The 24,025-nt window shown below is 43.2% G+C and overlaps 1 protein-coding gene and 1 long non-coding RNA gene across 3 annotated transcripts in view; one reads left to right on the forward strand and one right to left on the reverse strand.

Annotated features, from left to right (window-relative positions):
- Positions 1-7,111: 7,111 nt before the first annotated feature.
- Positions 7,112-24,025, reverse strand: part of LOC138286635 (keratin, type I cytoskeletal 18-B-like) — a 35,798-nt gene continuing 18,884 nt past the window's right edge. Inside the window, exons 4-8 of one of the 2 annotated variants that reach the window (XM_069227086.1) lie at positions 21,345-21,506; positions 17,044-17,169; positions 12,557-12,777; positions 11,184-11,212; positions 7,112-7,425 (exon numbers count right to left, since the gene is read on the reverse strand). In XM_069227086.1, coding sequence (XP_069083187.1) covers positions 7,328-7,425; positions 11,184-11,212; positions 12,557-12,777; positions 17,044-17,169; positions 21,345-21,506 — 636 coding nt within the window. In that variant the 3' untranslated portion in view covers positions 7,112-7,327. The remainder of the gene's footprint in view (positions 7,426-11,183; positions 11,213-12,556; positions 12,778-17,043; positions 17,170-21,344; positions 21,507-24,025) is intronic. The other variant, XM_069227087.1, reaches the window with a different exon arrangement.
- Positions 14,637-15,527, forward strand: LOC138286636 (uncharacterized). Its single transcript, XR_011202026.1, has 3 exons — positions 14,637-14,744; positions 15,262-15,319; positions 15,442-15,527. It is a non-coding gene; the product is annotated as an uncharacterized lncRNA (long non-coding RNA).

Consider the following 24,025-nt stretch of genomic DNA (forward strand, 5'->3'; position numbering starts at 1 on the left):
CAAACCTTAGCTCAGGAATGGCCCCACTCATGAGCTGCTTCTCTGTACAGACATGCAAGCCGTGGAAAACACTCATCCTAGTTCGAGTCAGAAATCATTGGTTTTGTGGTTTGAGTGCTCGGTGCAGATGCGCTAGGAGCGGTGTCGCCGTGGTGTAAACATTCTGATGAGGATGGGGGGGGGGACAGGCCTCTGTAGGTGGGCACTTGAGGCCATGCTACAAGAAGCTCGGAGACTACCCCCTTCTTGGCATGCAGTGCTGGTTTTCTTTCACAGTCCATCTTGTGAGCTATATCGTTTCCAGTTCTTTGTGAGTCAGGGGCGTAGCCTTGGCTGGAGGGGGGAGGGGAGAGACGAAGGTTAACCCCCTCCTCCCCCCCAAAAAAATATATCATGCGATAAATAGTTGGGTACAGGGGATTTTAGTCAGGTATGGTGAGGCGTCTGTCAGATATCACCAGGAATTTTACATGCAAACAAAATCGAACACACTCACACTCCCTCAATCTGTTTAAGAAGACTTTAAAAATGTTGGTTATTTCACAAAATAATGTTTTCTCTCTCACTTAGTGCACCTAGCAGTCTGCATTCCTCTCCCTTTCCGCTGCTACTAAGCCCCTCTTGTCGCCAACTTGTCACATAATGCATTTTAGTATCATGTGCCAGTCTGATTGTTGGGAAATCTGAAGCTCACCCCTTAACCTGGCCCCTCTTCCCCCCCTCCCCCCCCGCACCCCCAAAACTTACAGACCAAGCTACGCCCTGTTGTGAGTTAAGCATTGCCTGACAGGCCAGGGAGGATGGGCCTTTGGAGCATTGCCTCTGGACCTGGCCCTACAGTTCGGGCCAAGGGGGTGTCATTTAAGTGACGTCGTGTGCCTACAAGTTACAGCAGAGACTCCCCGAGGCAGCACCAGGTATGTGCACTTCCTGACAAATGCCACAGTTTGCATTTCTTCCAGCGAAGGGCGGGGCCGCAGTCTATGTGCTCTTTACACATTTAAACCCATTCACGTCACCCGGGCTAGTGTATGCTTCCTTCATAAGGACCATTGATGGGTTTAAAGTGCTCCTGAGCCTGAAATATACCTTCAGGGCCTATTGTTAGCTGTGAACAACAGGTAATCGAGCCTCTGCCTTGCCCGCCCCATGCTGACTTCTCACATTAACACAAGCACAGGTAGTGTGCATTTCACACACCAGCCGGGTCATTAAGTGAAATAAATATCCACCTGGTAATCCCTGGGTTTAGCATGTTTTTGATTATTTGTTATTTGTTTTGCCTTACACAGACATTTAACCTAATTTTCTGTACTCTTAAATTGCCAGGACATGGCCATGGGGTTTAAATTAGGGCCAGGAGTAATTTTAATTATGCTGGAATAATGGGAGTAACTTCAGAAATTCTACTTTACTCTTTGTCGCGCAATAACCAGTACTAATGCTACTATGCCTAGTTGCAGAATTAAGAGTAATTTAGGGAAAACAACCCTACAGAGAGAGCACAATTACCGACCGTGAGTGGACACTTGTGCTCGCTATTTGTGTTCTGCTGCATTCAACGACGGCTGCTGCAAATCTCAAGGGGAGGGGCGAGAGTGGGGGAGGGATGGAGACAGGACGGGAATAAAAATTATTTTTAAAAAAAAGTACCTCTTCCTGTCGCCTCCTGCTGCCTCGCTCCTCTTCTTCTGGTGTCCCAGCATTCACTGTAACACCAGTACAGGCTACCCAGCAATCCTATCGCTACTTTCATGCTAAACCTAGCATGAAAGCAGTGTCAGGATTGGTCTAAGTGGCCTGCAATGCAGCTCAGAAACTGCAGTGGGGTCTTGGGGTCCATGCAGTTTCTCCAGCTCGGCTGTTCAACACAGCTAGGATGGAGAAACCTAAATGCGCATGTGTGTTTGGCCGATGTTCACTTTCTCCTCCTCCTCCTCCCACCTCCCGCAGCCCCGCCCGCACTTCCCTCCCAATGCTGCTGGCTGAGCCAGCAACTGAAAGGTAAAACGATACAGAAATATTGTTTTATTTTTCAGCTTCTGGCTTAGCCAGGGGTGCGATGCTCCTTCGCCATTGCAAAGGAGCCGCCCTAGTTGCGTTTAGGGCCATTTCTTAACCCAAATGCATCCTCCTGTCTATTTTGGAAGTGAGGGTGCATTTTGCTCTAAGAAAATAGTGCTGGATGACGGGAGTAAGTTGGGGGAAATTCTACCCTAACAGCACATTTAGTGCTATTTTTTAGTGCAAAAGTGTCTTCTCAAGCTCATTTTGGATACATTTGGGCATTTTGTGACAAGAAAACAGCACCAAATGCAGGTGGGCAAACTGGGGGAATATCATACCCCAAGAGCACATTTAGCAAGCACGAGTGGCTGCTCACGCTTGCTATTCATGTTTTCTTGCATTTAGCAGTATTTCTCATGCCCATTGCGGATGCAAGGAGTCATTTTTGCATTAAGAAATAGCGATAAACGTGGAATTATTCTTCATGAGTAATTATGCATAATTGTGAAGATTTTTTTTTTGTAATTCTGGTCATTACACTACATTGAATTACACAAGTTGAGCCCTTCCCTAGTTTTAACTGCAGTCAGCTAAATGAGTCACGCCTTTAAGGGCAGATGTCTCTATAAAAGATTTATTGTTATTATGTTTCATATTCAAGTTCTTGATATACATGGACGTTCAGGAGATACAGTTCTTCTTCAGAAAGATGGTTTGTAGACGTGTACCTTGCAGCCTACAGGTTGAAGCTCTGACAGCATCTTTGATTTTTTATGTGCCACTTGTCACACGAACCATCAAGTGAGGGTCGGTTTGGAGGATGGCTATATAAATGTTTAATTAGCTTTAACACATAATGGAGGTCCAGCCTCAGAAGTACCCAGAAGTGCACATAAAAATGAGAAATAAACGAATTTAGTGCAGTTGAACAATAACACATTTTTTGTACTGCATTGACCCTTTGGACATTGAAAGATTGTCCCCACCTACCCCTCTTACATGTGATGAAGGTTGTATGACGAAGCCATACGTGCATTTATCACACATACTTTTAGAACGCGGTCTAAACAACAAACGCTTCATTATTATGCATTCCTTTACCACGCATGTTGTTTCAATAATGTGCTTTACGGAAGCTTTCTACTTTGGAGTAGTATAATTTACTATTCCAGCTCCAGTCTGCACAACACCATTCCAACAACGCATTCCCTAAAGCAAGTTGCTGTAAAGGCTTGCGTGGTTCAGGAATGTGTCATAAAGATGCATTTTTTGTTGAAACTGTGTTGTAAAGGCACTGAGTAGTTCCCGCTGTGCGGTAACTACATGGCTGGGACACTGGACCCTCTAAATAAGAGAGAACTCAGGAGCCCTAGCAAGTAGCCCGCCAGGCACCCAGACAGCAACAGAGAGCGGAGGGGGGGGGGGGTCACTAAACATTATGGGAGCTCTGGGCAGACGTAGGAGAGCAGTGCTTAGCTTAACTCAAGCAAGTGTGGACAGTGAGAGCACTAAAATATCAATGTACAGCCGAGGGTCGTGTGTTACAATAACATTAAATAATTACATATATGAAATATTTTTACATTATAAAACCATAACTCCCGTCTGAGAATCGCAATGCCAATGAGGGTTACTAGACAAGAGTTAGAGTAGACGTAAACAGTACTGAAACAAAGGCCTCTGGTTAACCATTGTACAATTGTTGTGAACACAGTTATTTACCATGAAGTTCTATTGTTTTCAAAGCCTAGACTTAATCAGAATAGAAAATGCAAATGCACAGAGCCAAAGCTGCAGTAATGTGGTATTATAAGGTTCCTCATTAGATAATGTTTGAAGAATTGTCAACAGGTGAAATTTGATTCAAGATGGAGGTTCATGAATTTTCAGAAACAGTATTCTTTCTATCCCTTTGGTTATATTAAATGATGTTTGCAAACACCAAAACAGAACAGCAGAAAGCAAACACAACAATGTAAGTTTTACGTGTGGAGCAAAGGGACAGTGCCTTAGGGTTCAGGGCTGCACAGTTGGGGTACAGTGGTGGTATGCCGATTGTGGGAGTTCTATAGCCACACTGGGACAACATGGGGCCAAGTTGGACCATATTAAGGCCCTCATTATGAACCGCGTTGTTCATGCTGGCAGTCTTCCCAGTGACGGCCAGCTCCCCTGGAACCCCGCCAGCTGTATAATAAACATTATGCTGGGCCTGTTTCCGCCCGCCAGCCCAGCAGAATGCCTGGCTGGGACATTGCCGGCGGCTCCACATGAAGGCATCGTCAAAGCCTCTGTGCGGCGGGTGCAGCTGCACCTGTCGTGCAGATCACTGCCCAGAAAGGGAGCAATGAAAGAAAAGGATTAAAACAGAACAGGCAGAGCAAGGAGGGGTGTTGTCGCGAGGATGAGTCATCAGTATCTGATATGCACTTGCAGGTAGTGTCCTCTCAAGCAGCCCATCTCATTCACTGGTGCATGGATGAGGAGCTCAGAAGATGTTTGCAAACATTTATGTGGATTGAGATGTATTCTTTGGCTAGCAGGCTCCATCTCCTGGAAAGCGGCACAGGGGGCCTAGACTCTGAAATATGGTTTGTGAGTCCTTGGTCTGGCTCTGGGGTAGGTGAGCAGAGCTTCAGGGGTGCCTTGGATTAGTTCTAACCACGAGATAGTGGGCTGTGCACCAGCTTCACACTTTGGATACAGTTCAGCAACGAGAGACCATAGTCCAGCAACGTTCACTGGGCTTCTAGGCAGCTTCAGGTTACATTCATCCTGGTGGGCAGTCGTCAGAAGCTTTAGTCCTGTCAATGTCCAATTCATTTATGAACTCTGATGTCCACCACGTCAGGCTGGAGCGTAGTTTTGCTGCTGAGAGAGGAGTCTTGGTCTGGTATTGGTTACCTGGAGCCCCTGTCTACTTTCAGTGGTTCTCTGCTAGGGAGCTATGTGGATTCTAGAAACTAGGTACTAGAAAAAACAATGACTCTATAATCTAGCAGTAAAGTGTTTCTTATGTGCTGTTTGTGACGAGGTCTAGGGAGTAACTTAGGGTTCTTTATTCCAATGGCAAACAGATCACAAACCACGTATTTATGCAGTGGCCTATCTCAGTATGAAACTGCCTCGGCCTGTTTAAGATGTTTAGCACCAAGGTTGAGGAAATCTAGCAATAAGCCTGGAAAAGTACAGTAGAAATTGCTTCCCTAGAGTCCCCAAGAGTTCCCTCATAATCAGTTTAGTGTCTGTTGAAGACAGATATCAAAAGCCTGGGATGTGTGCCTTGTTAGAAGGTGTGTTTAGTTAATGTGAATGAAAAAAAAGAAAAGGAAAGATTTTTGTTGGTCTGGTGGTAAGGAACCATAATTCGATGATGGGATGGCTTTGTGGGCTGGCAATATTATGCCTTCTGGAGGAAACAGTGAATGTTTTTTACGCAGCATGCAAAAGCCAGCTTGTAATGTGCTGTCACCTGCATGGTGATGAGTGAAATATTCTGGTGACTAGAAATCAACATGAATGGCAATAATTCAATTGTATTTTGTGGTAGACCAGTCAGAAGAGTTTGTAACAAAAGTCAGAAGGGTTTGAAAATATTTTTTGCACCATAAGCTTTTATCACATGCTGCTTATCAAAGGTAAATTTGGACATCAGAAATATTTGATACACAATGCCAAGAGAAAGCAAACAGAGGTTGGTTCTGATTAACTTTTCACTTAATAGCCAGTAGTAAAGGATAAACCTATTAAAAGGACCACGTATAATGTATTTGCTATAATTCCTGTTTTCCTGGTACAGGAAGAGGTATTTTTGACATGAAGTTGCAGGTGAGAGCACCTTGATGCTTTGTGGAGCTATCAAGACCAAACAGTCGCTGTTGTCACCGGCAGCAACTGTGGCATCACAGTTTGCTAAACTGCACTGGCCATACTCTCTGGAGTAAGGCTCCAGAATAATGTCGACTAAGTACAGCGTCCAAAGCATCATCCTAAATTTAAATTATAGAAATATCACCACATTGGAGTTGATAATAGAAACTTTACACCCAATGGGATCATTTTTTGTGAATGATATTTAGCACACAATATTTATGTAATTTAATATATTTTTCGATGATATTCTGACATACAATGATCTCTTTGTTAAATAAAATACAAAGTAAGAGATCGTTTTAAAAGTAAACCCAGCCAAAAAAGCTTTTCATTAGCATTGTGCAGCACACCTAGAAAGAGGGAAATGCCGTTCAGGATTGTTTATGTGCAGGAAGGTGCCTCTTCCTGCACAAAAACAATCCTGTCTGTAACTCAGGCACCCTTGCACCATGGTGCAAGAGTGCCAGCATTGGCGCTAGGAAGGAAAAGACAGGAATGTGCCATACAATGTTAAGAACAGCACATTCCCGCCTGTTTCCGATCACGCGTCGCAGCATACCAAGGTGATTTTCTGCACTGCATTTTTTTTTGTTAACTATGCCCCTCATTTTTTTATTATTAGAATTTGACGCAGGGCAAAAGAAACAGGCACAAAAAGGGAAAAGATGAAGGAGAGGGAAGATAGTATAACTGTGATGATGGGAGAAATGAGGCTTGAAAAAGAATTACAGAGACAAAGTTTAGAGTGGTGGAACTAAGAGGTAAGAGGTGGAATCAAGATTAGGCGCCCTTGGCATTCACAGTGCCAGTGGCAGTCCATTGAAAAAATAACTTTAGCCTTCAAACTTATTTTGTTACTATTTGAGTACTGCTTTTTTTGCCATAAGACCTTGACCCAAGCAAGAGAAACGGTGGCAGAAAAGTGATAAAGAAGAAGGATGAGAAAGAATGGAAACTAGTCACAGAGGGAGAAAGCAAGGCTGAAAAAGCCTGGAAGAATGAGATAAAGTGATAGAAAGGGTAGGGTGGTGGATGAAAGGTATGAGGTGAATCAAGACTAGGCAGCCTTGGTACTCAGCGACACAACCATTCGGCAGGAGTTATGGCAGACTTATAGGAAAAGTTTTGGGACCCTATAGTTACTTTTTTATGATTTAAGCACTGGATTAATCATCATTGATCTTTTACAGGAAGTCTGAAATGTTTTCTTTAATGAACAATACAAAAGACATATTACCAAATTTCAGCTTTATTGCGCAACAAAATCAAAGGTTTAAGCAAACACAGTAGTGCTTAAAACTTACAATGTCAAAACAATCCTTTGATGCAGCAGGACTAGCCAACAGGTTAATGTGTAAGGACGCTGTATCTTGATGAACGCTCAACGGGCACAGCAGGATGGGCCATCAAGTCACACTTGTAAGATGCATCCTGGAAAGTAGCATCTTCAGTTGATAAACTCCTCCGACCTGGTGGACACCACTTGGCCGTTCACTATCTCCTGGACAGTCACCACCTTCTTTCTAATGGTCTGCCTGGTCGGGGCTAGAAAACATGAGAAGATTTGCTAAGACATGGGATGTGGCTTGTGGCCTTCCTGTTTGCTAATGCTCCAATGTTCAGCCCACTTTCTTAAGGCATAACTGTGCCCTTAACCCCTTAGAACTCTTTCTTGTCCCCCAACCCCACTGCACTATCCAAAGAGGCTGACCCAAAATCAATTGTTACAACTTTGTTCCACCCAAACAGACCCCTCTGAACAAATACAACCACCGACCCATTTTTAGTGAAAACTCTACAACGGGAGTTGACAGGTCAAAGGATTGAAGGTTACTGATCAGACACAGGTCTTTTTGAAGAAAGACAATTTGTTAACTGGTGAATCGGCATTCAGCCGCTCTGGGGCTCGGAGTCTGCTCAGGTGGATGTTTGTGGAATGGATTCCATCTTGGATGAAGAAGAACCTCGCTCCCTGTCCTTGCTAGAGCTGCCAACAGCCTTTAAACAGGTTAAACATAAGATTCTCTTTTCTGTTGGTTCATGCACCAGAGGGATGCTCCTGTCTCTGCTTAGCGGGCAGGGGAAGATAAGGGATTTAATTAGAGAATAGAACAAACGTATAGGGATCAAGAGTGCTCTTCACCAAAGAGATTATTTAGCGTGTTCAGGTGGTCACCTGCCCTGCTGATAAATAGGACATACATTTCAAGCTATTTCTAAGGGAGTGAGATGACAGCAAAGCAGAGTTATCTAATCGACTTTTGGTCATAGGAGAATCACAACCGTGGAAAAAAGTAGCATTCTGATATTGCTCTAATTTTGCTCTATTTGCATGATAAGGGTCTACTTTTTAAGATGTAAACTGCTAAATGAGTGCAAAACCAGTTTTCCTTCTTTAACTCAAGAAACAATATGGCCAGGTTCTCCTTGCCAATAACTACATTTCAGAAGAAGAGTGTTTCATAAGGAATTGGTGTGCCAGATGATTGGTTTGCAATGGCTGCCCAGTATATTTCCTCATTTTGTGCAAATTCTTTATGTAAAATTTACTGGAGCAAAATCACTTTTCTCCACTCCTTCAGTGTCTAGAGCAATTCTTACATAATTTGTCCTCAAACAAATGTGTTACTTGTCACCCACACAATGAAGAATGTTTTTGAGGCTGTAGTTCAAGCATTTAGAATTGGACACTACTCTTGTAAAGAGTGGGCAGTGCCATTTTTTAATTTTAAAATGTATCCTTTTATACATTTCTTTTTTATAGCTTCCCCTGGCTCCTGCTGTGATACTACAGATCCAGAGAAGAAAACACCCAGAAACATCTAACACCATGAAACTATTTTGCCATGTTTAGGACATTAGCTAAGTCACGTATAAGTAGTACCTTAAAGCACACAAGACGGGCGCATAATATAGAAAAGGAAAACTTTACAGAATTAATCTATGCACCATTGTAAGAGCAAAAATTCTAATAAGTGATAGACATAGAATTATATTACTCTATCACTTAATGCTGCAATTGTGACATTACTCAAATCTCCTGAATGCCTGGACAGTAATCAGCTCAGTTTTGCTAGACTCTTTTTCCTCCACTTGCAGTAATTAACCCTTTGATGAGGTATGAAATACCTTCCCTGGGAGATACCAACAGGATTGTCTTGTTGACAGGAGGCCATCTACTGGCAAATATCTTGGAATCTAGATGGGCAGAGGAGTGGGCAGGAGCAGCAGAAGGTTTACAGAGAATAGGCCAGGGCCTGAACATTTGGAATATTGATAGTAAACAAAAACTTGTTAGTGAGAGGAAGACCTTTGCTGGGCTGTCTGTGCTCAGCCGAGATGTCGCTCTTCTCCACTGGAGGCAACCTGGCTGAGAACCAACCAGCATTGGCTGCTAAGGAGCATTCTCATGGTTTAATGAGACAACCACTGAATGGGAATTTTGAGTTCTTCAATAAAGAAAATATGAAATTCCCCAGCTCTCCTGCAAACTTTCTGAAATAATAAATTATTTTCAGTTCAAATATCATATGCTGCACTTGCGCTGGTAGAACATTAAGTTACTACATCTAGTCAGGGTGACTAGCTGAACAGTAGTCATCTCCATCTATATATTGCTGGTATTTAGGAAAAGGAACATTGTCTTGGCCTTAGGGGTGGACAGTGTTTACTAGCAAACACTAGAACAGTATTGGAATGTCAAATGCTGATGAAAGCTCAACATGTTTGAAAATAAAACACAAAATATATTTGAGTAGAAGACAGACAGAAATAAAAGCATCTGCTCAACTGCTGGGATGTATGCACCAAGAAAACAAGGTTTGCAAAAACAGTGTACTAGTTTCCACATAGCCGTCTGTGGAAAATAAAATAAAAGTAAGGTGGAGCAAATAGTTAGTTGCTCTTTAACAGTGTCCAGTGTGCTGCATACTAAAATAACTTTAATTACACCACCAATCAAACATAAAAGTGTGATTTAGTTTCTTAGCTTATGAGACCACTCCTGTCACTTACAAAAGTAATCAGATGTAACATATGCAGAGTCAATTGCCTTGTAGGTTAATGTTTCATATATTCCTTGTACTTTTGAGGGTTTTACAAACCAGAAACACCAAATACAACATGCTTATTCTTTCTTGGAATGTCTCAACTTTCACTGAATGCCAAGTCACTTGGATTCACCAAGGACACCAATCTCACCCTCAAGGAACACATTGCCAAAAAACAAAAAAAACAAAGACAGCCTGGAACCAGCTCTTTCTGCTAAAGAAAAGGAAACAATTTCCTCCATAAAGTGATTTCAGATTTGACATTAAGCCCTCCTGCTCTTCCATCTGGATGGTGGGAACACCCTGCTCCATGACCTCCCAGACTCCACACTGACCCCTCTTTAAGGACATCCTACGCACTGCATGTCTCATTCAGAGTCTGAAGAAATATAATCGCATTACCCCCATCCTGGTGGAACTACATTGATTTGCCTTGGTTGCCCGCTCAATTTTCGAAACTAACTACATCATTTACAAAGTCACCACGACCAGCACCCCTGCTTTTCTCATAGACAAACTCACTACCTCTGGTGGTTCTTTGCACATCTGCAGAAAGGAAACCATCAGACTAAGAAGTGTAAGAGCCACAGGCACTTTCCATCTATGCGCCCAAGACCTAGAACAATATCCCTGTATCCACCATGACTACCTCAACGCTGCTTCAATGTACAAAAGAGTTGAAGACGCACCTCTTTAAAGCACACTACATGATAATGCATCAACAGTCCACAAACAAGCTACCTCTCCTATCACTCATTGATTTTACACTTTTATTTGACCCTGTAGAGTGTGCTCCAAAGAAATACCCAATTCATGCATCGGTACAGATAAAAATACATTTTTTAATTCTAATGCTGTTGAAAGCTTAAAAGGTTTGACTTGTGTGTTTAGGACTTTACTACTAATGTTGGTGGCTGTTCAAAGCATGTGAATCTACACAACATCCTGTATCAGAGAAAATATATATGATCCTTGAAGGCATTGAAAGTCCGTTTACATACTCACCAGCAGAACAACATATCAATAACAGTAGCGCTGGCTGATCACCATCAGTAATATGTAGACGATACACAAGAAGATAAAAGCGGAGCGCAGGCGGCGGCCATCTTGGGCCAGAAGAAGAATTAGGTTACGATTGGTTACAGTATAATCACATGGCATGATTGAAGCACTTTGATTCTTCAAGACAGACCACACAGCAAACCACGCAAAGCTACAACCTACACTAATCTACAGTAACACACATATACTTACCTGTGTGTACCACAGCCTTTGATTCCTCCCTGAAACACAAAACATGGCAAAGCATTTGTGTTTTTTTTAACCCTTTCTCCTGTATATCATGATCTTACGGCTTTTTAGCTGATCTAAGAATTGGACGAGGGTATTTAAACTTGCAATTGCCTGGTATCTGCTGAATGTGCATGTTAGAAAGGGATGTGAACGAAGGCATCCTACAAATTGACCCTGCTTCATACACATTCCAAAAATACACACTTGTGTGCACCCTTCTGTTTGGTCAGGCTTGAAGTATCCTGTGATGGTACCTAAGAATTGTGTTGGGTGACTAGACAGATGGACTTCTACTACCTTGCACCTTTGTTCTGTGTCCCTTTGGCACTTGCCTTAGGAGAAGCCAAGAGCCGTGTTGTGTTCAAAGCCCTGCACCAAGCCACCGCTGGGTTATAAACATACATCATATATACATTGCCCTTCATGCAGAATCTGTAATCCACCTCTGAACTTGGAGCCTTATGCTTCTTGAAGCCAACTGCTAAGGCCACTGTTTATCGGTTAAGAGTCCCATCTTTTGCAGTTTTAAAGATCAAACTGAGTTAGCATCTGCTCCAGAAGTAAGAGTAGAGAATTATTTTTAGCCTGCAAACAATTAATACACTAATATTTAGGGCAAATTACTAGAAAAAACATGTGTGGCACTCAGAAATGTCTAAATGGCATTTTGGAAATTTAAAGCTGTGTTTCAAAGCCAGAGAAGTTGACACATGTTGGGCAGATTCCTACAAGGGGGAATGCCCTATTAACTTCTTAAAAATAGATATAATTAAGGGTTATTAATTAAGGACAAAGATCCTTGTTAAAGAAAGCTGTGGAGAGGCATCCTTAGCTAATCTGTGTAGTCCACTCAATGCAACATGTATTAAAATGTCAAATGGCACATAGGCATCTGCTATGTGGTGCACCCAGGTACGCTTGCACAAAATTCACAAAACAGCAACACAATAAAGGAAACACAAAACCACACAAGAAAATTATAACAAACAAAGCAAGCAAACATGACATGCATGCAGAAGCAATCTTAAAAAACATATTGTGGGCATGCATGAGTGATTTGTGATCAATTAAGTAATCGGGTAGTAGGCAATTGAAAGCTGTACTGTTCATTGGTGCATTTTGCTGTGCCAAAGGGTGGTGATGTTCCAATAAAAGCATAGAACAGTGGTTGTGCATTGGTTCAAATGTTGGATTGAGGTCGCTAGCTGGTGGTAGCAGGACAACCAATAATGGAGAAAGATATGACAAGGGTAAAGACTTTACTGTACCAGAGAAGACTTCTCCACCCTATAAAGCTGGTTTGGAAAAGTCTAGGATTCATTGTAGGTGGTTACCTGTCAATAGCCCCTTCCAGAAGTTGACGGTAGTTGTTAATCTCATTCTCCAGCTTGGTTTTTAGGTCGAGCAGTGCCTCGTATTCCCGCACCTGGCGCGCAATGTCAGCCCGGCAGGCTGCCAACTCATCTTGAAGCCGGTGGAGGATCTGGTTGAGTTGAGACATGTCGTGACCATACTGGCCCTCGGTGTCCCTCAGGCTCTGCTCCAGAGAATCGACCTAGGGTTGTCGGAAAGTGGTACGAAACATAAGTCAAATAACACAGGAAGTTTTATTATGTTGTTGAATACTGCATTTAGTTCACTGCTAATTTTATAGGGGGTCACACAATTTGTTTGAGTAGGGAGTCTGACATTAGAATGTCCAACAAGTTAGGAGCTCTGTTAGAAGCTGGTAGGAGGCCTGTCCATGCAACAGAGACTATGGCTTCTGCTCCCCTAGCGTAGGACCAAGAGAGCCGCCGATGCAAAGGCTCCACTGAAAGCTCTGGTCCTTTTCCGAGCAGGCACCATGTTTGATGCACTTGCTGAAGAAAGTTTTTGTTTTCTGAAAACAAGTTCCCAAACCTTGAATTTGTTTTTTAAAACAAATAAATAAATAATGACCCTCATAAGAATAGAGGTTTCCTCCCTGCCCGCGGTAGCACATTTTCACTACCAAGTAGTGAAATTATACAATGCATGGTGTTCCTTGGTGGGGAAAATGACTCATGGACTAAATGGGTTGAGGAGATCCTCATGTGACATGGAGGCCTGGAGACAGGCGGGCTGCCAGATCAACAGCTTATGGTAGCCAGGCCATCTAAGGTCCGCCCAGTACAAAGCCAGTGCTCCTCCCTACTTTAAATGGAGCGTGTGAATCTCTAGTTTGGAGGGACAGGACACGGCCAAATTAGGGAGGATCTTCTACTCTAACACATTCTAAATGACCCTTTTGGTTAATAAAACTCATTTCCGCCCGACACTGATATAAACTGGTTTGACAGGCTGATGACATTGATAGGATTTCATCATAAATGTTTCTGGTAATGAGGTTTGGTGTTGTTTGTGGTCCCATGTTCTACAGGTACTTTATTTGAAGGGTGTGCAAAGTTGTAAAGCTTTTCTTCTGAAAGCGTTAGTGTTCGATTTTTCTCACAAAAAACGTTTTCTGGGAATGTTCTTCAGCAAACATGTTTTTTAAAGAATTGTCCCCCATTGAAATTATAAAACTTAGTAACCTTCACGAAGTGTGAAATTTGAAAACTTAGGAAAACTTTGAAGTTAAAATTACAATTTTGACATCCCCTATCTGTTTTTGCAGTTTTATCTACTAAAAGATTCCTTTCTTGGAAACATATCTACCATTGTCCTAATCAGGTGATCTCTTTGCCCCATCTATCAGGAGTAACTTACTGAAGCAGAAAGTGTGGGGGGTAGGTGGGTGAATGTGGAATCAATTATGGAATGCAAAGCTACAATTAACTTGAAAATGTAAGTGTTTTGGGGGGTTTTAATTCGAAACCATAGCTGCCAAATAAATATATATATGTGGGCCTTAAGCATCTCTTATTCCCTTCTGCCTCTTGTGTACATCACCTGTGGCCCTGGAGCATCTCTTCCCGCCTTCTACATCCTGTGTACATGTCATCTGTGGGCCTTCAAGATCTCTTACCGCCTTCTACCTTCTGCATACGTCACCTGTGGGCCTTGAGCATTATTACTCCCTTCTGCCTCCTGTGTACATCACCTGTGGCCCATGAGCATCCCTTACCATCTTCTTCCCCCTGTGTACATGTAACCTGTGGCCCTGGAGCATCTCTTCCCATCTTCTACTTCTTGTGTACTTCACCTGTGGCCTTTGAGCATCTCTTACTCCCTTCTACCTCCTGTGTGCATGACACCAGTGGACCTTAAGATGGCCGGAATGTCACGGGGCCGTTTTTTGAACTTTCCACGCTTAATTCCTTTTGTCCCCTCATCAAAGATGGCCGATTGTGTTTGGCCGTCGTCTATTTCCATTAGATACTCACTACCATCAGAAGACCTTCTTCTATTTCTCACGTTTTGATACGCGCCTGGAGCTCTGTTGAAGCATGACTTCCGGGTCCTAACCGCCTTCAAATACTCGGAGAACGGTGATCCGCGTTTATATGCGGTTTCACGTCCTGGAGGGTAGGTCCATAGTTGGGACCGGCGGCATTAAAAGTGAGTACGCTGTAACGTAACATGTTCAATTTTTGCATCCGTATTTGTGATATTGCACTGAACGGCATTTGCATTGCACACAGGGGTTATTTTGGGCTCATGTTAACCCGACGAGTGCGCTTCCTTAAAGTTTCTTGCATCGGATTTTCTATAAACTTGAGTGCCAGCTACAAGGATGAAGCACTGTATATAGCACCTCTTTCGCGCCACTATGCGTCTATCGTATGGTCGGCTGTTTTATCACCACAGACCAATGGTGATTATACGCCCATGTTTACACACTGCACGATATATATTGCACAATGATGATGTTCACCCTGCGCCTTCTATCACCTTGCGCTTTTTCTTGTTATCTCACTAACTTGGTGACTGGACAATGGTACCTACATTTCTCTTTGTCCATATATTGTTTGAAGATACCTTGTGGTATATTTTATGTTGACTATCAATAAGAACATTGTTCATTATTCTAATAACAGACTGCCTGTTGATTTATATTTATACTCACTATGTTTAGCTGATAGCCGAGTCTTGGGGACGTGTGTACCAAGGAGTCCGTTCCCGACTTGGGGGTGGTAAGCCTACCTTACTGTCATCATGTTATGTTATCTTTTTCCTTTTGCACAATCTTTGCATAATGACTTTTATGACTACTTCTGGGCATTATTTGGTGCTTTGTTTTTGATTGTTTTTCTAGGGCTACCTGACTGTGACTTAGCCTATTATTCTTCAATGTAAGTGACCGGCTTTGTGTTCATAATTTTTGTTTAATTGGAGAAGAGCGTTTTAATATTTTGGTCCTGATGAAGCGTCATTGGATCCATGGGGACCACACGACGCGAAACATGTTGACCCTGATTAAGGAGGATTCCTAGTGGGTTTTTCTCCAAGTTTACTGCCTATTGAAAGTAATTGAGCATAGATACTCATTATATTACTTTCTCCTGTTTTTAATCTTGGTTTCGTCCCTGACTATTGATTAAAATGATGATATATGTAGGAATGATTAACCAATTTTACTCTTATCTCTTTTTGTTCTCTCCTCTGGGTACAGGTGCATGAATGGAAGCCTGCCCATTTAGATAACTATTGTCTATCAGTAACTATCAGAACAATACGGTTCAGTGCTCCTCCTTGTGGGGAGCCCGTCAGGCGTTGCACTGCCGGCCTGGCGAGGAGCACTACCCAATGATGATGCTAGTCATCCATTGTGATGCTTGAGGGTTCTTGCTCCTGATAACTCAGGTCTCTCTAGATTCTCTTTCTTTCTATGGAACAGTGTACTTGAATTGAGTTGCACCAGTGGACCTTCAGCATCTCTTACTGCCTTCCTCCTCCTGGGTACACCACCTTTGACGCTTGAGCATCTCTTACCGCCTTCTACCTCATGTGTGCATGTCACCTATGGCCATTAAGCATATCTTACTGCCTTCTACCTCCTGTGTATGTCACCTGTGGCCCTTAAGCATCACTTACCGCCTTCTACTTCCTGTGTGCATGTCACCCGTGGCCCTTACTGCTGTCTGCCTCACATGTATATGTCACCTGTGACCCTTGAATGTCTCTTATGTTCTTCTACCGCCTGTGTGCATGTCACCTGTGGACCTTCATCATCTCTTAGTCCCTTCTACCTCCTGCATACGTCACCTGCAGGCCTTGAGCATCTCTTACTCCCTTCCACCTCCTGTGTACATGTCACCTATGTCACTTGAGGTCACCTATGTCACTTGAGCATCTCTTACTCCCTTCTACCTCCTGCGTACATGTCACCTGTGGCCCTTGAGGATCCCTTACTGCTTTCTACCTCCTGCGTACATGCCACCTGTGGCCCATGAGCATCACGTACACCTTCTACCTCCTGCGTACCTGTCACCTGTGGCATTTGAGCATCTCTTACCTTCTTCTGCCTCCTGTGTGCATGTCACCTGTGGCCCTTGAGCATCTCTTACCGCCTTCTACCTCCTATATACAGGTCACCTATGACCCTATCTCTTACCGCCTTCTTCTTCCTGGATACACGTCACTTATGGTCCTTCAGCATCTCTTACCGCCTTCTACCTCGTGTGTGCATGTCACCTGTGCCCCTTAATTTCTCTTATTTTCTTCTACTCCCTGCGTACATGTCACCTGTGGCCTTTGAGCATCTCTTACTGACTTCTACCTCCTATGTAAAGGTCACCTATGACCCTATCTCTTACCACCTTCTACTTCCTGGATACATGTCGCTTATGGCCCTTCAGCATCTCTTACCATCTTCTAACTTTGTGTATGTCACCTGTGACCTCTGAGCATCTCTTACCGTCTTCTGGAGGGTCTGGCGATCCACCTGCAGGCCCTGGAGCTGCCGGCGAAGTTCGTTCACCTCGCCCTTGGCCTGCTCTAGTGCCTGTGTGTTCTTGTTCACATCCTGCGACATGCTGTTGAACTGAAAAGAGCAAGAAAAGATGTTATTTGGCTTCATTGCATTGTTTCAATTGACTCTGCAGCTTGCAGCAGATTGTTAGAGTGCGTCAAATTAGGATAATATAAAACACCACACAATGCAATTCAGAAAAATGTCAGGGCAAGACACCACAAAGAGCAGTGCCATGGAGGTGGATTCCAACATAAAGTTCTCAAAGTCATCAGCTTCAGTCTATTTTTAGTTTTCAACCAAATAGTGAAATAAATCTCTTGTGGTATCCAGATTAGTGTCTGAACAGTATATGCCCCCACCTTGCTTAGATGAATATCCTCTTCTGATCATAGATCTTGGGGTGTTGAGGAGACACCCATCAGTGAGGTTTCCTGCCTCTGAGTCTCATGTATGATCCAGTGCTTTCCCTGCTAGGCACAGTTCATACACACCTGTGTGTTCCTAGATGGGGCTGTCTGAGCAGTGACAGAGGGAGAATGTCTTAGTGTCTCCAGGGTAAGAGAGGCCAAGACCCTTACTTGGTCTCTGGCAGGGTGGTCATCAAACAGCCGAGGTGTCCGAGGCACTGTCTCGATCAGCCCAACTGAGGTGAATCCCACTGCCCTTTCACTGAGGGGAAAAAATGCCCAAGGGTGTAGCTACCATTGGTGCAACATGTGCAGTTGCACCGGGGCTCAGAACCCTGAGCAGCCACTGAACCCTGATCACTGCTGTATTTCACAGTTCAAACGTATCCTTCCTTGCACTGGAGCCCAAGACACAGCAGCTGTGTCACTGAAACTGTGACTGAATCTCTGCCATGGTGAACCTGTCTGCACTTGATTGTTTTCAGGATTTGTGTTAGAAAATAAAGTTATTAGGGAGGATCTCCCAACAGTTGCCCCACAGAAAGGGTTTTTTCAGTCAGTGGTCCTGGTGGCAGCTCCAACAATGAGAAAACTAGCATCCTTCACCACTAAATGAGACAAGACAGGAAACATTTCCTCTGCTGTGGCACACAAGCAGGTGTCTCAAAAAAACAATTGTTTCAAATCAAAATATCTAACCAGGCTTCTCCAACAATTAGCTCGAGAGCTCCGAGGAGACCTCCACCTACCTGTAGATCTCCTTTGTGCAGCCCAGCTTTCTAACTTAGAAGCCTTAGTTGAATTAATATGTGTATCTCAAAATTGAAAAGTGTGTATTCGAGACAAAAATGTCAAAAGCTGTTTGGAGAAAATAGATTTAATATAAAATGATTAATATTACTACCTTCGTATCAGAGACACTTCAGCTACGACTGCTGTGTATTACCTGTGCAGAGACATTCCAAATTGGAAAACCCTTTTTAGATTACTGATAGTAAGTCTGCTTGATGCACTAAGGTGATCGATGCTGATAATCTTGCATGAGGCGGCCACTAATGTGATCTTATCTGATGTGGTCACTTTTAGAACACTAATATTATCTACAGCCTGGGGCGGTTTTTGTTGCTCATAAGTAGCTATTATTACAGAAAATGTTGGAGACTCCTGATGTAATCAAACCCAGATCACGCTAGTAGGTGCCCTAAGAACTGAGGGTCCGATTTAGAGTTTGGCGGATGGGGTTGCTCCATCACAAACATGACGGATGTCCGTCCACTGTATTACGATCCCATTATATCCTCCGGGAATTGTAATACGGTGGACGGGATATCCGTCGTGGTTGTTACAGACTAAACCCATCCACCAAACTCTAAATCTGGCCCTGAATCATTTCAATTTCTTTTGATCCTGCTTATAGTGTCCCAGTACTGCTGACAAGTCATCACCCTTGAGGATGTTTTACACGTTCTGGAGAAGACTCAAGAGAAGCAATTATCTCCATGAGCCGAAACATTTGTTGACACTGTTTCAAAATCCAGTTGTGTGTAAACGACATAAGGATGATAAATACCTCTGTTATAAAATACTGTACTTAGAGTGTCAACTAGAGTGATAGATTCCTGACTACCTGGTGGGGATTTCCATGTCTTCAGTTCATCCACCAGTGGGCAGATGTGTTGTAGACATGTCTGGATGCCACGTTGTCACCAGATCTTTTTGGCTTGGTCGATACTCATTTCTTTTTTTATGTATTTCTCCAACAAAGTCCAGAAGAAGGAGTCTCTGTGATAAAAACAAAACATAATGGCCCTGCTTCCCGGGTCCATTGTTTGTTTTCCATGGCAGGCTTCATAACAGATGAAACCAGTGGTGGAAACCCCGCTCTAAAAAAAGCTGTGGTGCTGGCACTGTGGTCCAGTGATGCTGTGGCAAAGCCACGTGTGGCTCTTTTGTTCCGTTGTTTCCTTCACTTCTAAATGAGGCAGAATTGTGAGTTTAGCGGACAAGGGCTTTGTTAATTTAGCGCTGAGCACCCGCGCTACCAAATTCTAAATGAGGCCCATTGTGTGCTGCTGATGTTACACAACTCAGTGTGAACGCTTTTTACACTCTGGCACCGTGGTTCCCAACCTGTGGTCCGGGGACCCCTGGGGGTCTGTGACTACTTCGAAAATGTTATATTATTAACAGATTAGGTCCCCAGCTTTCAGTAATGACTAAATGGGGGTCCTCATATGCCAATAATGATTCAGTGGGGGTCCCTGGGTTCCAGTAATGATAAAGTGGGGGTTCACAGAAGTCAAAAGGTTGGGAACCACTGCTCTAGCAGTTTGCTACTACTAATATTATTAAGAAAGATCCCTTAAAATTGTGTTTTCACTGTGCTCAGTGGTCACATATCCCCTTTGTTTTTTTAAAATAGCATTTGGTCTGATCAAATTTTGAAGAAGAATGACTTTAAAAAATATTATTTTTTAATATCCCTTCAAAATCTTCGAAAAATATTTTAATTACCTGTGATATGGGTACCTGGCAGGAACAAACGTTACGTTTATTAAAGGGTAACTCTATAAATAGAGTCATTACCCATCTATCACAGAAGCTTTTCATAATAAAGAGATTTTCTCAGCGGGTTCCTAATACCGAGTTTTTTTTTTAAAGTCTTGTTTGATGCCAGATCAGATTCTGTTCACTGCTATTTTATATTTTTATAATTATCAAATAACGTAGTTTTATTAACTAAGACTCGGGTGGCACTAAAAGATATTATGAGGTCTTTGGAGTGTAAATCTAAATAGTCCTCAGTAGAAATGTATCTTTCCAACACCAACAGAAGTGAAAAAAAATCTCGATTGGTCTTCGATGTACTTCATCCTTTTTTTAATTTAATTTGGAAATTGAATACCTAGTTTTCATAGTTCTTCGGTCAGTGACAGGAAACAAGTCACATAAACAACAAGGATACCATCATTGATGACATCACACGTGAGAAATGTAATGTTACCAATATGTGGAAATGGAATCTTGTGGGGGGCACCGCATCTTCAGGAAGACACTGGAACATGCTAGAAGGAGTAGTGAACGTAAAGATGCAGGGGCATATTTACAAGCCCCTTGCGCCGCCTCAGCGTGACTTTTTGTTTATGCTAAGGAGGCGTTAAGGAGGCCCCCACTGTGCACGGTATTTACAAAGTGGCGCAATGCGTGCATTGCACCACCTTGTAACCCCTTGCGCCACATTATGCTTGTGCCAGGTATAATGTAGGCAAAGGGGCGTTCCCACATAGGGAGGCCCAAAAAAATGGGGCAGAGAAATTCTAAAGATTTCACTGCACCAGTTTTTCCATGATTTCTAATGCCTGCTCAGGGCAGGCGTTAAAGTGACGTTCTCATAATAAGCTATGGGCCTCCCTGTGCTTTGCTGCACTAGTCCATAATTTATGGCACTAATCCAGCAAAGCGCCACAAGACCGTCATAAATTATGATGCTAATGTGCGCTATGGTGTGCTGTATAGTAAATACAGTGCTACCATAGTGACGTTAGGTGGGACAGGGGCAATGCAAGAAAAGTGGCGCATCAGGGCTGATGAGCCACCGTCTTGTAAATATGCCCGCAGCTTCTTCTCCCTCCCATTGTTTGCATAGTCGCTGCACTGCTTTAAATAATTACTGAGAAACTAAATTCCAGTTAAACAAAGTACCCAGATTACTCCAAAATATAGGGTATACATTACTAGTATCACCCTTTGTCCTTGAAGTCTGTGTCCAGATTTATTTTTGCCATTTTCCCCACCCTCCACCGCAACTGTACAAGACACATTTTGGCACCTCCTCACCTTGTCTTTGTAAATGTCCTGTGCCTTAGCCTTGTTCTCATCCGCCAGTTTCTCATATTGTACGCGGATCTCCGCGATGGCCGCGTTCAGGTCCGGCTTCTTGGGAGCATCCACCACGGTTACATTGTTCTTTGAAATCAGTTCCATGAGGGCCTCCACTTCCTGCAGACAGGGATGGGAGAAAATGGAAACAACGTATGTTGATTGCATGTGATAGGTTCTAACCCACAAACATCAGCTGGTGCACGCGTAACCCCTTCTTGGTTCAAACATACGGTTGTGCACATGTACCATCTCTGCAATTAACAACTCAACCCTCCCGTTGTGCACATGTACCTTTTCTGCAACGAGTGACTGATGTCCAGTTGTGCTCATCTACGTACTCCGCAATGAGTAACCTCAGAACAATTTAAATATCCGTTTAAGCTCATCTACCAACTCTGCAATGAGTAACCTGAGAATGACTGAACGTTCAGTTGCGCTCATGCATCAACCCTGCAATGAGTAACCTGAGAATGACTGAACGTTCAGTTGCGCTCATGCACCAACCCTGCAATGAGTAACCTGAGAATGACTACACGTTTGTTTGCACTCATGCATCAACCCTGCAATGAGTAACCTGAGAATGACTAAACATTCTGTTGCACTCATGCACCAACTCTGCAATGAGTAACCTCAGAACGACAGAACGTTCAGTTCCACACATCTCTGAACTCTGCAATGAGTAACCTGAGAACAACTAAATGTCCAGTTGCGCTCAGGCACCAACTCTGCAATGAGTAACCTCAGAACGGCATAACGTTCAGTTGAATGAGCTCAACTACCAACTCTGCAATGAGTAACCTCAGAACGACTGAACGTCCAGTTGCACACATCTCTCACCCCTGCAATGAGTAACCTCCGAACAACTAAAAACAAGTTGAGCTCATGCACAACTCTGGAATGAGTAATCCCTGAAAAGCTTGAAAGTCCAGTTGTGCACAGATACCAGTTCTGAAATGAGCACTAGTGGGCTTCGGAGCGATTGACTGATTTCAGGACAGACTGGTAACTCTCAAAGGCTGTGGGGCTGGGATACAGATAGTCTCACATCAGAGGATGCTAACATGAGACACTATGGCTCGAGCCAATCAGAGTCATCAATCTGTCGAGTCATAGTTCTCTTTTAAATATAACCCACACATAACTCAGCACACTCCTGGGTATCCTCAAGTGGGTATGCTCACCTTGCTGCCTTAATATCAATTCTGTATGTGCATCATATTCTGCCAACATGCCCCTTTCACCACGTGGCAGTGCTGCGCATTCAGTCAAGCAGTTTGCATGTGGGTATATTTTGGGTGGCTACACACATGCTGCGTGAAAATAGGTGTTTTTGACCACCTTGGGAGACACCATGGTCTATCGCGTTTTTCATATATTGCCAGGTGAGCCTCAGCTGAAGTTTAGACCAGTTACACCTTTTAGAACACTAGTCTCATATTCATGTTACTAGAGATTGTTAAACATAGCAACTGTGGCCACTAAGTTCCAGTTGTTGATGCACAAGGGATAACCCACGTAATGTATTTTGATGATGATATCTCGGTACATGTGTGGAGTATTGAGGATGAGCGTCAGAGGTTGAGTGTAGTGGGGTGGCAGCATGCACTGGGCAGTGCCATTTTATGGTTTATCATTGTCATGATATCATCATCCCCACCATGGATGTTGTCACCAAGGAGTGGTGCAGCCCTAGAACATGGTGATGGTGGAGAAGGAAGAGCAGAAGTGCTTTAGGTTCCTGGGATTTAAATGGATCTAATATAAATTGCTCTGCAGCGGAAGACGAGGCATTGTCCTATTGCGGGGCCATTCAGCATTTCAGATATTTTAAAGCAGTGAGGTGTCTAGGGTGTGCACTGACTATCAGACTTTGGTGCTGATGTTTATGTGTAAGTGATAAGATAGTGTCAATCTCCCAATAGCTGTGTGGATATTAGGATATACTATATTTGTGTTCAATACTTATTGGGTTTGATATATGTTGACAGTGACATTCTTGCTATGTTGTCAATGTTATTGACATTAGTGGTAGTTTTCTTTGTGACTGCCTCTTAGGGTTTGGGCTGGTTCCCTGACTCACCTCTTTGCAGTTCAGAGACGATTGTACTTGCCAAACAGAATGCTTTGTTTGGAACCTTATCGGCTGCCCAGTTTGGGTGGACATAAAGACGGGCCTTGATATTTTCACAGAAAAAGTTCTGTTCATTTGTACAACACCGATGGTGTGTTTGGGTGTGCGTCTTGCAGGGCTTTCCACATCAATAGAGTAGGAGTTTGTTTTGTTCAAATTTTATAATGAGCAGTTAGTGATCAGGTAGTGTTGTACAGAGGGGTAGACACACAAGCCTTCTTGGTATTGGGCTGAGGGAGTTGGGTGCACAGAGTAGCTTGGTGCACAAATCAGTGCTGGGTTAGGAGGGATGCTGTAGGGATATTTCCTTTCCATTCAACATCTGTGGATGCTCCTTTAAAGTTGAATGGCCATAACCTGAAAACTCTCCAAGCAGCAGGGACCCATCTTTTTGACTGAGATTTGTTGGTGTGATTTGTGGCAACAGTGTTTTTTTTAAGTATTGTTGAGTTGCAGCGGTATTTGGTATCCTGCCATGGTGTTTAACACCTACTGCCTTGAGATG

This window comes from Pleurodeles waltl, chromosome 3_2, assembly GCF_031143425.1.
Source record: "Pleurodeles waltl isolate 20211129_DDA chromosome 3_2, aPleWal1.hap1.20221129, whole genome shotgun sequence".
Lineage (NCBI taxonomy): Eukaryota > Metazoa > Chordata > Amphibia > Caudata > Salamandridae > Pleurodeles > Pleurodeles waltl.